Source organism: Carcharodon carcharias, chromosome 3, assembly GCF_017639515.1.
Source record: "Carcharodon carcharias isolate sCarCar2 chromosome 3, sCarCar2.pri, whole genome shotgun sequence".
NCBI lineage: Eukaryota > Metazoa > Chordata > Chondrichthyes > Lamniformes > Lamnidae > Carcharodon > Carcharodon carcharias.
In genome coordinates, this window is record NC_054469.1 from 65,748,191 (window position 1) to 65,761,544 (window position 13,354).

Sequence of the window (13,354 nt, forward strand, 5' to 3'; positions counted from 1 at the left end):
GAATCTAGTGAATTTTGGAAAATTAAAACCAACTTTAAAATGCTGGAGCTTCATTGAGTATATTTCTTGCTGTTCTTCATGTGGCTGGTAGACTGATAAACTGATCCTTACTCAGCATGTGACTGCAGTGCAGCAGTAAAATGTGGCACCCTGGGATTTATATATATATATTCACATAACAATTAGCTCCTAGCTCTTTACAAATAATATAACAATATAGCAGAAGCTCACTTTGGTAAATAATTCCATCTGGGGGCTTGGCCAGTTATCTGGGGGTGGGCGAGGGGTGGGTGCAGCTTTTTTTTAAGCAGCACAAAAGATCACAGAAACTTGATTTGTGCTGGATGTAATTTGCGTTTGAAATCTCTTGAAATTTCTCTATCATTTGCATTGATTCGTTCGATTTCAGGCACATCGTGCTGAAAGAAAACAGTGGCTTCTTACTTCTTTTACTGGGTTGCTTCGTTTAAATTGTCACTCTTGGTGGAGGGAATATATTCAGTTAAAAATGGGCATGTTGGCTGGTAAGATTGACGATCCATTGAGCCGTACCTATTGGCCACACATGTCAACAAATCTCAAAAGCACAGACTGCGAATTTTCATCCACTTTCAACTGTCATAGTCAGTGCGACCACAATTTCCTGATGCATGTAGGTGAGATTCCCTGCCAGCAGTGAGTGCTTAGAAAATCAGTCATTCCTTAAAAGTGCAAGGCATCCTTAATATGCAGATATTTTGATTGCAATCAGTCACTGTAAATCAATCAAGAAGACTGTTCTTGTGGGTTAAATTGAGTTAGTGGCCTTTTTTACCAGGTGTAAGTGCAATGTCATAAATGCAGGCACTGTTCACAAAACAACAGAGACTGGCACTGTCAGGCCAATTTTTTATAAATTGTGAAGATTGAATATTGTCCAAGTAGATTACCTCTGTCATATAGCCTGGTCTACGAAGCTAGGTCTGTTTTCACAGTGTTTCATCAATATAAAAAAAACAAGCTCATTTCATGGATCAGCACTTCAGTTATGTCTGGCCATGGGAACAGAATCCCACTGTACTGCTAAAACTATGTAGTTCATGGCAAGATTATATCTGTCCAATTTGTTGAGGACTAAATTTTAATCTCAAGCTCTGGAAGGAAGTTTTGTTTTTAACCCTTTGTGAGTTTGTTCCAGGTTTAGGAACTCATTTTAATACTTCACTTTTACTGCTCACTTGTGTAAATGACTGTGGTTATGAATAAACCTGTTTGGTTGTTTAACTTGTTACAAAAATGTTTAACATGGCTGACATCCATATTCTAACTTGTCATGAGACATGCTGGAATTCCTGTTTATGATTTGGTCATGCTAACTAGTTCATTGTTTTTCATGCCAAGCTATTCCAGATTACGATGTGAACGGGTCATGCCATGATTTTTAGGGAGCGAAGGTCTGCCTACGAAAACAGGCTTTTTCTGTTATGTGCCAAAAAATGTCCGCAGTGAGACCAAACTGGAAAAAAATACAACTCCTTTAAAAAAGAAGTGAATAAATATCTGTTAAAGGGTTAGATTGAAAATTATAAGGATGGACACAATTGTTTATTAGAATAAGCACCTTGGAATGTTTAAAGGTGCAATATAAATGCAAGTTATTATTGTTGTTGGTTAAATACTGCGTGGAAAGGAAAATGATCAGCGGTGGTATGTGGGTTTTAGGATTCAGTTAAAATTCTGTTGTTTTGATTTTCTTAGCCTTAGCATTCAGGGAGAAATTTCAGCATTTTACCTCTTGGAGGTTCAACTGTGGATATCTCTCTCAGGATACGGAGTCGCTTCAGTAGAATCCATGACAGAGTAAATAACATATTTCCTATGGACAAGGTTAGCTTAAAAGACCAAAATGTTTTCTCTCACTCCATACTACTTTATTTTCTGAAAGAAAATGTTTAGTTTCTTCTTTTCTCTTATTATTGACACAGATGGCACCTTATTTCTTCACTTGGATTTACCTTCAGAAGATCATTCTCAGGGTTCCTCTTATAACAAAGACCCCTTTTAAATGGCAAAGTCGTTAGCCCCACCATGGGGAATGGGCCAGCTGCGATAGGGAAATCACATTGCCACTTCCATCGGACCCAAGTGCCCCCGTATTCAGGGACTTTTGTCTCTACTTGGCAGGGCTTAACTAAAATTAGTAAAACATTATTCAAACTGAAAGATTTACATGATTATCTATCCTTTACTTCGACAGGTCTGGGGAGGAACTGCTGAAACTGATGAAACCCTGTTGGCTACTCTCTGTGGAAATGTTGCTCCCGGGCCTGTCATTGCACCAGCTAACGTTGTGACCGTCCGGTTCCAGTCTACAAGCAGCGCTGGAAGTGGTTTCTCAGCATCTTTCACCAACCGTATGCCTTTATTTTTAAAACTGGAAAATATTTATGAAAAATGTATTTGGTATAGATTTTAGCATTGAAGGTAATTTTCAGTTACTTCCAGAACACCACCAAACATACCAAGTGTTTTGGGCATTATTAGTTCGTCTTTTCAAATAGAACCAAGATCTTAACAAATGTAACTGTAATTCTTTGAGTTTCACCGTGTGCAGGAGTACCTGTTTTAATATCATAGGATGGTTACTGCACAGAAAGAGGCCATTTGGCCCATCGTGTTGGCTTTCTGTATGAACTACTCAACTAGGCCCACTTCTCTGCCTTTTCCCTGTAGCCCTGCTGTTTTTTTCCTCTGTAGATAATTATCCAATTCCCTTTTGAAAATCATGATTGTATCTGCCTCCACCATACCCTCAGGCAGAGAATTCCAGATCCTCACCACACGCTGTGTAAAAAAGATTTTCTTCATGTTGCTTTTGGTTCTTTGCCACTCACCTTAAAATAATGTCCCCCGATTCTCAATTCTTCTGTCAGTGGAAAGTTTCTCCCTATCTACTTTGTCCAGACCCCTCATGATTTTGAACATTTCTATAAAATCTCCTCTCAACCTTCCCTTTTCTGCAGACAACAGCCCCAGTTTCTACAATCTCTATTATCATTGGGTGGTCTTGGAAGATGTTGGGCGTCTTACTCTTGGCAAGAGATCTGGCTGGAGGCAAAGATCCTTTTTCAAAGTAACCTTTATTTACATACTCAACTATGTCCAGGATACAAAGCACTAGAACAGAATTATTATCATCTCTCAGATTCTCCTAATTCCTTTCTGTGTATGTAGCTCCTTATGCACATGCTCAGTAGTTATTGTTAGGGCAGAGTTAGAGTTAACCCTTTACACAATCTATCCTCATAACTGACCTCTCAAAATTACTCTGTGTTGGGGGCAATTGTGAGTTGTGGTCACGCACCTTTACACAGAGGAGGGAATGTTGGAGAGAGAGAGCCATCAGGCTATTCTCAATTACCACATGTAGGATTGCTCTGAGCAGCATTGCCAGAGGCAAGGGATCTGGTAGCTCTCATCCCTCCCCCTCACAGTGTGACATCTGCAGGGTGATGTGCCACCCAGGGCTATCAAGAAAACTGAGCAATGTATGCCCATGCAAAGATTCAGCTGAAAGTGAAATAATGGGGCATATTTCTCTTTTAACAATTGCAACATATAAACTGAATTTTATGGAGGTACTGAAGTCAGTATATGAAGCTGGATTATATGACAGCATTTCTGCTTTAAATTTTTTTAGGATGTGGAGCCAATTTCACTGCTTCTGCTGGTCGCATTATGTCACCCAACTACCCTCACAATTATGACTCAAACTTGAACTGTGAATACCTCATCAATACTTCCAGTCAGCTGTTCGTAATCTTACAATTTGAGACATTCGATATAGAAGGTACAATTCAAAATTATTTGGTGATATTATCATTATGCTCTTGGACAGAAACTGAAAGGGTAATTAATGAGAGAGTCATCATCATGTAAAGAATCAGTTTTTTCCATTGCATAATAATTGACATCAGTTACAGGCTTTATCCTGCTGCTGCTGCTTGTAGCTACTCATATTAGGAGATCACCTGTCACACTTGTCTATCCTGTGCTATCGTCACACATCCACTGAAATTCCTCTGCAAGCACTCTGATGTTCACCATCCAATGATGCCTGGGTCAACCCCTTTATTCTGCCCAAAGGGTAAAATAATTTCCCATTTATTGCATGAAACTGGCCCAAGGCTTTAATGACATTAGTGGTGATTGCAGCTTGTGGATTACAAAAGGCAAACTTTTGTTGCAAAAGATTTCAACAGTGCAATCATAGACAAAATCAGAATCTGGGCAGAAAGCACTTTTCGCCACCCCTGTGTTTCTCAAGCTGATAGCATATTGTTGCAGTCTTTGGCTGTAGGCCAAAATTTATATTTGATCCAAGTTTTGTAATTTTATGAAAAGTAATCTTTATTTGTAACATTAGCAGGTTTCCCATATATTGCTCATGGTGAGCTGGAGATTATGGGCAGAATTTTGCCATCGGCAAGCTGGGGATGGGGCCCACTCGCCAACAAAAATGATGCGGGATGACATCAGGCAGAACCCCTGACACCATCCCAGCCCATTTAAAATTTCAGGAAGGTGGGCCCACAGCAAAATCAGCTGTGGGCCCACCAATCTGTCAATGGCCAATTGAGGCCATTGACAGGATCAATTATACAATTAAAGGACCTGCCCGTCCAACCTTAAGGTTGGCAGGTTGGCCAGGAGCCCTGGCGGGCAATAGAAAAAACATCAAACCTCATCCACCGGCAGGATGAGGTTTCATGCAGGGTTTTAAAAAGTTTAATAAACTTATAATGTAAATTATGAACATGTCCCATCTCATGTGACATTGTCACTTGAGGGGGACATGTTAGGGAATTTTTTTTTTCTATTTTTCATATTTTTAAAAGTGTAAGCGATCTCCCTGAGGCAGCACTTAGCCTCAGGGAAATGTGCGCTCTTTCATGCACATGGGTGAAGTACATTTTCGCTTTTGGGGAATTCCGCCTCCCCCCCCCGTCCACACTGGAAGCACATAGCACTTCGTGCCGGACATCACGCTGGGCCCGTAATGTTATGTAAATGGCGGTGGGGCCCGCTTCTCCGGCAGGGATTGGGTCGGGCCCTCCCGCCCGACAGGCAGAAAATTCTGCCCTATGTATTTGAACAAAGTAAGACAGAAGTAAGTGTAATTAATTACAACTCAGGAAGGACATGGGATTAATATATTATGTGACATTGCTCATGATAAATGAGAGGGTACATTTTATGGTCTTGCCTGCCCGTGCAGTGTTGGGGTAGGATTTTGCCCTTGGCAGGAGTGCTTGGTGGGGGCGGGCGGTGGCGGCCAGAAAGCTGACCGCCATCCGTGATCAGCACCGCACTGCAATTTTACACAGGCAGGGGCCAATTAAGGCCCACCCAGTATGGAACGTGAGCAGCAGCGCTAAGCGCTGCCTGCATGGGCGGGGAGAGGAGGCCGAGCGGGCCTAGTGCGAACTTCGCGCATGCGTGCGAAAGAGCGCTTCAATCTTCCCGAGGCACGGAGCTGCTCTTTGAAAAAACTTAATGCACAAAATAAAAAAGTCATAAAACATGTCCCCTGATGTGACTCTGTCACATAAGCAGGAACATGTTTTTAATTCAAGTGTGAAATTTTCATCTTGTTTTTATTTGCTTTAGGAAACCTCATCCTGCCCGTGGATGAGGTTTCCTAAAACGTGCAAAGGCCACTTGAAGTTTTCGCTTGTCCGTGAACCATTTGATTCGATGGGCTGCGTACATTTGACATTAATTACCTTTTTAATGGCCTTAAAAGGCCTTTTAATTGTTGGGGGAAGCAGCAGGGGGTCATCCCCACCACGGAAGCAAAGTCCAGCCTACCATGCAGCCATATTGCACTGCATGTGGGCTAAATTAGGGCAGTGTGGGACTTCCGGCCCTCACTGGAGAACAAGATCCACCTTTGGGAGCTGCTGGCCAATCCGATTGGCTGGCAGCTCCATCAGTCCTGGCAGCACCAAGAACCCACTAGTGTGTGTTGCTCGAACCCAGGCAGACCCAAGAAGAAGGCCCCATAGATCCCAGAGCAAGGTAAGTCCAGGGTCTTGGGTGGGGAGGGTTTGGGCAGTTTAGGGAGTGGGGCGAGGGCCTGGGAATGGTGGGCTTTAGAGACCAGCCAAGTAGAAACAAAAGGTGTACTATTGTAGGGGGGGGGCACTGCCCCCAGATGCGCAAAGGGCACCCCCGAAGATAGTACGCCCACTAACCGCCCTTTGAAAAAGCTTTTTAAAAGAGCTGCCTGCGTACTCCCACCCGACTGCCCACACCAACCGTATTATGGCATAGGTAGCCTATTATCAGGGTCAATTGGCTTGTTAACAAACTCAGCTGTGTCCTGTCGAGAGGCAAGTAATGGCATAATGGTATTGCTGCTGGACTAGTAATCCAGAGACCCAGGTATGCTCTGAGGATCCAGCACAGCAAATGGTGGAATTTGAATTCAATAAAAAGAAACCTGGAAATCAAAGTCTAATGATGACCATGAAACCATTGTCAATTGTTGTTAAAACCCATCTGATTCACTAATGTCCTTGAAGGAAGGAAATCTGCCATCCTTACCTGGTCTGGCCTACATGTGACTCCAGACTCACTGCTATGTGGTTGACTTTTAAATGCCCTCTGAACAAGGACAATTAGGGATCGGCAATAAATGCTGGCATAAGCAGTGATGTCCACATCCACATCCAATGAATAAAAAGAAACATAGAAACTAGGAACAGGAGTAGGCCATTCAAAACTGCTCCGCCATTCATCATGATCATGGCTGATCATCCAACTCAATAGCCTGCTCCCACTTTCTCCCCATATCCTTTAATCCCTTTCACCCCAAGAGTCTGCCAACCAGTTTTCTATCCATCTCAATATACTATCCCCAATCCCATGTGCTTTAATTTTACACGCTAATCTCTTATATGGAACTTTGTCGAAAGCCTTCTGAAAGTCCAAATAAACCACATCCACTGGCTCCCCCTCATCAACTCTACGAGCTACGTTCTCGAAAAATTCCAGTAGATTTGTCAAGCATGATTCCCCTTTCATAAATCTATGCTGACTCCGTCCAATTCTGCCACTGTTTTCCAAGTGCTCAGCTATTAAATCTTTTATAAAGAACTCTAGAATTTTCCCCACTACTGACGTCAGGCTGACTGGTCTATAATTCTCTGTTTTCTCTCTACATCCACTTTTAAATAGGGGGGTTACATTAGCTACCCTCCAATCCATAGGAACTGTTCCAGAGTCTATAGAACCTCGAAAGATGACCATCAATGCATCACTATTTCTAGGGCCACTTCCTTCAGTACTCTGGGATGTAGATTATCAGGCCCTGGGAATTTATCGGCCTTCAATCCCATCAATTTCTCCAACACCATTTCCCTACTAATACTGATTTCTTTCAGTTCCTCCCTTTTCACTAAACTCTGTGTTCCCTAACATTTCTGGTATGTTATTTATGTCCTCCTTTGTGAAGACAGAACCAAAGTATGTATTTAGTTGGTCAGCCATTTTTTTGTTCCCCATTTTAAATTCCCCTGTTTCTGACTGTAAGGGACCTACATTTGTCTTCACCAATCTTTTTCTCTTCACATATCTATAGAAACTTTTACAGTCAGTTTTTATGTTTCCTGCAAGCTTACTCTCATATTCTATTTTTCCCCTTCTTAATCAATCCATTGGTTCTCCTTTGCTGAATTCTAGTGCTCCCAACTCTCAGGTCTGTTGTTTTTTCTGGCCAATTTGTATGCCTCCTCTTTGGATCTAATACTATCTCTAATTTCCCTTGTAGGCCATGGTTTGGCCACCTTTCCTATTTTACCTTTACGCCAGACAGGAATAAACAATTGTCACAGTTCACCCATGCGCTCTTTGAGCATTTGCCATTGCCTATCTACCGGCATCCCTTTAAGTAACGTTTCTCAATCCATCATACCCAACTTGCTCCTCATTCCATCGTAATTTCCTTTATTAAGATTCAGGACCCTAGTCTCAGAGTCAACCACGTCACTCTCCATCTTGATGAAGAATTCTATCATATTACAGTCGCACATCCCCAAAGGGCCTCGCACAACTAGATTGTCAATTCTTCCTTTCTCATTACACAATACCCAGTCTAGGATGACCTGTTCTCTAGTTGGTTCCTCAACGTATTGGTCCAAAAAAACCATCCCGTATACACTCCAGGAATTCCTCCTCTACTGTATTGTTACTAATTTGATTTGCTCAATCTACCTGCAGAGTAAAGACACCCATAATTACAGATGTTCCTTTATTGCATGCATCTCTAATTTCCTGTTTAATGCCATTCCCAACATCACCCCTACAGTTTGGGGGTCTATACACAACACCCACTAACGTTTTTTGCCCCTTAGTGTTTCTCCGCTCTACCTACACAGATTCTACATCGTTGGAGCTAATATTTTTCCTCACTAATGCGTTAATTTCCTCTTTAACCAGCAATGCAGCTCCACCGCCTTTTCCTTTTTGTCTGTCCTTCCTAAATTCTGTATACCCCTGGATATTCAGTTCCCATCCCTGGTCACCCTGCAGCCATGTCTCCGTAATCCCGACTATATCATACCTGTTACATCTATTTGCATGGTTAATTCATCCACTTTATTGCGAATGCTCCTCACGTTGAGGCACAAAGCCTTAAGGCTTGTCTTTTTAACATTACTTGTCCCGTTCCCACTATTTTTCACTGAGGCCCTGTTTGATTCTTGTCCTTGAGTTCTCTGCCTATCACTTTTCTTATTCCCCTTTCTGTCTTTTGTTCTTGTCCTTGATTCCCCCTCCTCTGACTCCTTGCATAGGTTCCCATCCCCTTGCCATTTTAGTTTAAACCCTCCGCAACCACTCTAGCAAATATTCCCCCTAGACATCAGTCCCGGTCCTGCCCAGGTGTAACCCGTCCAGTTTGTACTGTTCCCACCTCCCCCAGAACCAGTCCCAATATCCCAGGAATCTGAAACCCTCCCCCTCACACCATCTCTTCAGCCACGTATTCATCCATTATATCCTGCTATTTCTACTCTGAATAGCACATGGCACTGGTGGTAATTCTGAGATCACTACCTTTGAGGTCCTACTTTTCAACTTACTTTCTAACTCCCTATATTCTGCTTTTAGGACCTCATCCCTTTTTTCACCTATGTCATTTGTACCAATGTGTACCATGACCACTGGCTGTTCACCCTCCCTCTTCACAATGTGCTGTAGTCGATCTGAGACATCCTTGACCCTAGCACTAGAGAGGCAACATACCATCCTGGAGTCATACCATCCTGAAGCTCCTTTTTTACCATCCTGAAGTTCCTTTCTATGGAATTAGCTGCCAAAAAAGCGGGTGAGTGAGTGAATGGGCAGATGGGTGAGGTGGGTAGATGATAGGGAGGTAAGTGGGTAAGGTGGGTTAGGGGGGATGGGGGTGAAGTGGGTATGTGAATTAATGGGTGAGGTGGTAAGTGGCTGTGGTGGGAAAGTGGGTAGGTGGGTGAATGTGTGAGGCAGGTGGGGGTAATTTGGTAAGCAATACATTATCAGAGATACCATCTTTTGAGTGAGGTATTAAATTCAAGCCTTACCTGTTTGTTGATTTGGATTTTTAAAATGAATATATTACCAGTAAAGTCTGCAATTCTTGTATTCCTCCTGCCAGAAAAGCAGTAGAATCCAGACACAGGTGGATAAGTAGGTAAGTGGGGAGGGTGGGTATAAGTGAATTAAGTGGGTAGGTGAATAAGTGGGTAGCTGGGTGAGTGGGTAGTCTGATCAGGGGGTTAGCTGGGTCAAGGTGTTAGTTGGGTCGGGTTGGGAGGGTAGTCGGGTTGAGTTAAGAGGTTGGTCAGGTGGTTGCGTGGGTAGCCGAGTAAACAAGAGGATAGTTGGATGGGATGGTAGTCATGTGGTCGGGGTAGTCAGATGGCTGGGAGGCTGGGTGGATCAGGGGTGATTGGGGGGTCAGCTGTGTAGTTACCCAGATGTTAGACTAGGTTTTAATCTGTTTAACGTTTCCTGGGTGACTATCCAGATAAGTAACGCGGCACTTCCCTGGAAATTTTCCTGCTCCCTGGGACCCTCTGTGAATGTCTCTGACTCTGAGCTAAAGTCGTAGATTTCAGACAGTTCTGTGTTACTTATCTGGATAGTTAACCAGGAAATGTTAACCAGATTGGACCCTAGCCTAACATCCTGTCCATGTAGGTCCACATGTCAGTACTTCCACAGTGTCCTTTGTGCATCTTCATTCATACATCTAGTCTCCAAAGATCTGGAGATTAGAAGATTTGTCTCATTTTAATTTGGGTGAAACTTAGCAAGAATGTATTATGACAAAAAAGAACTGAGCTCGGTGAGGTGGCTGATAAATTTCATTTCTTTGATAAAAGTGGGCCGATTTCTAACATGATTGCATTTTAAGGTGGATATGAACAATTCACAAAATTCGTTATTGTTAAAGAAAATTCTGATTCATTTTTATGCACTGATATTCCATTCAAACTCTTTCATCCACAGTTGGCTAGAATGTTCAGTTATTTTTTATCTTATGGTAATAGATTTAAACAAGATTTCAGAAATTGGATATTATTGTTTTCAATCTTAGAAGACGAGGATTCACAAAATTTTGCTTATAAAGGAGTTGGAAATGAAAGGCATTTTCTTCCTGAAAGTACTAGGTACAATTAATAAAAGTTATTAACGTTTAGATGTACCATTGAGCAAAATCTGATGTATGAGAACATACAAGAGTTTTGTTTCTTTTGAGTACTTTGAGTATCTCAGACAGTGTTGAGTCATGTGATTCACCACTTTAACCAGATCACAAATGTGATGTGATGATAACAGTCCATTTAAAATCTTCCATAACATTAGACTTATTTAACTATACTTGTTGATCTACATTGGCTCCTGGTCTAGCATAACCTCAAATGTAAAATTTGCAATCTCGTGTTCAACTCTCTCCCTGGGTCTCACCCTTCCTTAGCTTTGTAACCTCCTCCAGCCCTACAATCTCCCAAGCCTCCTGTACATTTTCGATATCCTGCGGGAGACTGCATGATGGATTATCTGACCTTTGTATGTTCCCTCATGCATCTATCAGTAAGCAGAAACACTTCATTGAGACAGGAGCTGGTTCAAATTGCTTCATTTTACAAACAACAAGAAAACACACAATCTCAAATTCACTTCCCTTCAAATAAATGTGGAAAAATAATAAAGCGTTGTCCCCTTTATTGGGCTGGCTGACTTGAAAAATTCCAGAAAGCAGTTAACAGACACTAATATAAACTGCCAATCTTGACCTAGCTAAAATGTTATGTAAAAATTTGATCAAAATTTGTCTCAGGTGGTGTAGCAAAGGAGTGATATTGGATTTGTGGCACATTACACCACTGCCTAATATTTAATTCCATTGACAGCAATATTGGGTGCTGTGTATAACAGACAGCCAATCCGATATAGCCAGTTTTCAACCAGTGCCTGAGACAAACATCTACCCCAAATAAATTAAATATATATCCCAGTTCCCTACAAATCTCACAACAATTAGCACATCATGCGCTTAACGGAATAGTATCCTATAGAAATCAGAGGCTCATATCAATTTTTATGAGACCTTTACCTTTAAGTGAACTTTACATTTTAACACACAAGGCCAATTTTAGAAAATCCTTGTCTGCTAAAGTGCATATCAGGATGTCACAGGCACAGTTCCCGTGATATACTAGTCTATAGTTTTGATGGATTAAAAAGAAATGGAGAGCGCTCCCTTAATTTTCTGGTCTACATTCTCAGCAGGAAAGGTGCCATGGCAGGAGCATGTGCCTTCAGAATTGAGGAAATTTAAAAGCCTTACACCTGGCAGAGATGTTTTAGTAGAATACTGATAATGATGGGGAATGGTTTACCACCCATTCCCACTATTGCTGTGGTGACCCTAATCTTTCCCCTGTCCTATTGGCAGATTGCTTGAGCAACCACATAATATGCAAGTTGAAGGTTTATGTTGTAAATAGGGCCCCATTGACCATTTTACAACAATACTGGAGAGGGCGTGTCCAATTCATGCTCTACTCAGTATCAAGTGCCAGTTCAGCCAAAGAGGAATTCACAGGTGTTTATTTTCGTGGTACTAAGGAGAGCTGGCATGCATTTCTGTGTTCCACAAATCCAGCCTGTGCCAGTGTTACTGCTCTCCCATCTCCTGGGGATCAGATCCCACTCACCTTGGATATACTGGCCCAGAGCCAATGGACAAACCTGAGCACTTATTCCTGCCTGTCAGCCAAACGCTAAAGAGGTTGGGCCCTTTAAGGGACTGAGCCTCTTGCCAGGATTATTGAGCAGCCTGTGGATGCAGTTGGCTGGACAGCTGGAGTCTACAGTCAGCTAGTCAATTGAACAATGGCCATAAAATTTAATATTGTATTGCAACAACATAGAAAGGACAGTCATTTCATTGTTTCAAATACTTGTAGAAAAGGAAGTAAAGCCTGATACTTGGCCTGGCCCCCACAAAAGACTTAAAGTGCAATATTTTGCATCATAATCAGGATTCCAGAAGTCTGTAGCCAAACCAAATTACCTCATCATCCACCCCAGTAAAGATGGCTCAGCAGATGATAAAATTATAAAGAGACTTCTGAAGGCTTACTTTGTATGCATACTGATGTCACAGCAAAGAAGATAAAGAACCTAACTGAGACTTGGCCAGATTCACATTATAGACTCAGAGTTTGTTATCCAGGATTCTAACTCAGGAGCATAAAGAGCCCATCTGAAGCACTGCAAAATAGATTACATTGTCAGCTAGTCAATTGAACAATGGCCATAAAATTTAATATTGTATTGCAACAACATAGAAAGGACAGTCATTTCATTGTTTCAAATACTTGTAGAAAAGGAAGTAAAGCCTGATACTTGGCCTGGCCCCCACAAAAGACTTAAAGTGCAATATTTTGCATCATAATCAGGATTCCAGAAGTCTGTAGCCAAACCAGTAGTGAATTCAACTCAGAGACTATTCTTGGCTTGAATTGCGGCTTGTTGACCAACACCTCTAACCACTTCAGTGGTCACATTATCTAGGAACTGCTTTTGCAATGTTCCAAGGAAGTATAGCAAAGACCTTTCTTTCTGGGGAAAATAAGAGCATAAAAACTATGAACAGGAATAGACCATATGGCTCCTCTGAACCTGTTCGACCATTCGCTAAAATCATGGTTGATCTTCTGCCTCAGGGGATAGGAATAGGTTTCCCTCCAATATTAGGGACTGAGAGGCCCCTATCATCCAATCCCCTTGTTAGTCTTTGGAGGGAGTTTCCCAG

General features: G+C 42.0%; 1 protein-coding gene across 1 annotated transcript in view; it reads left to right on the forward strand.

Annotated features, from left to right (window-relative positions):
* Nucleotides 1–13,354, forward strand: part of cubn (cubilin (intrinsic factor-cobalamin receptor)) — a 457,032-nt gene that overhangs the window by 352,230 nt on the left and 91,448 nt on the right. The window contains 2 exon segments of the mRNA XM_041183948.1: nt 2,237–2,393; nt 3,680–3,829. Coding sequence (XP_041039882.1) covers nt 2,237–2,393; nt 3,680–3,829 — 307 coding nt within the window.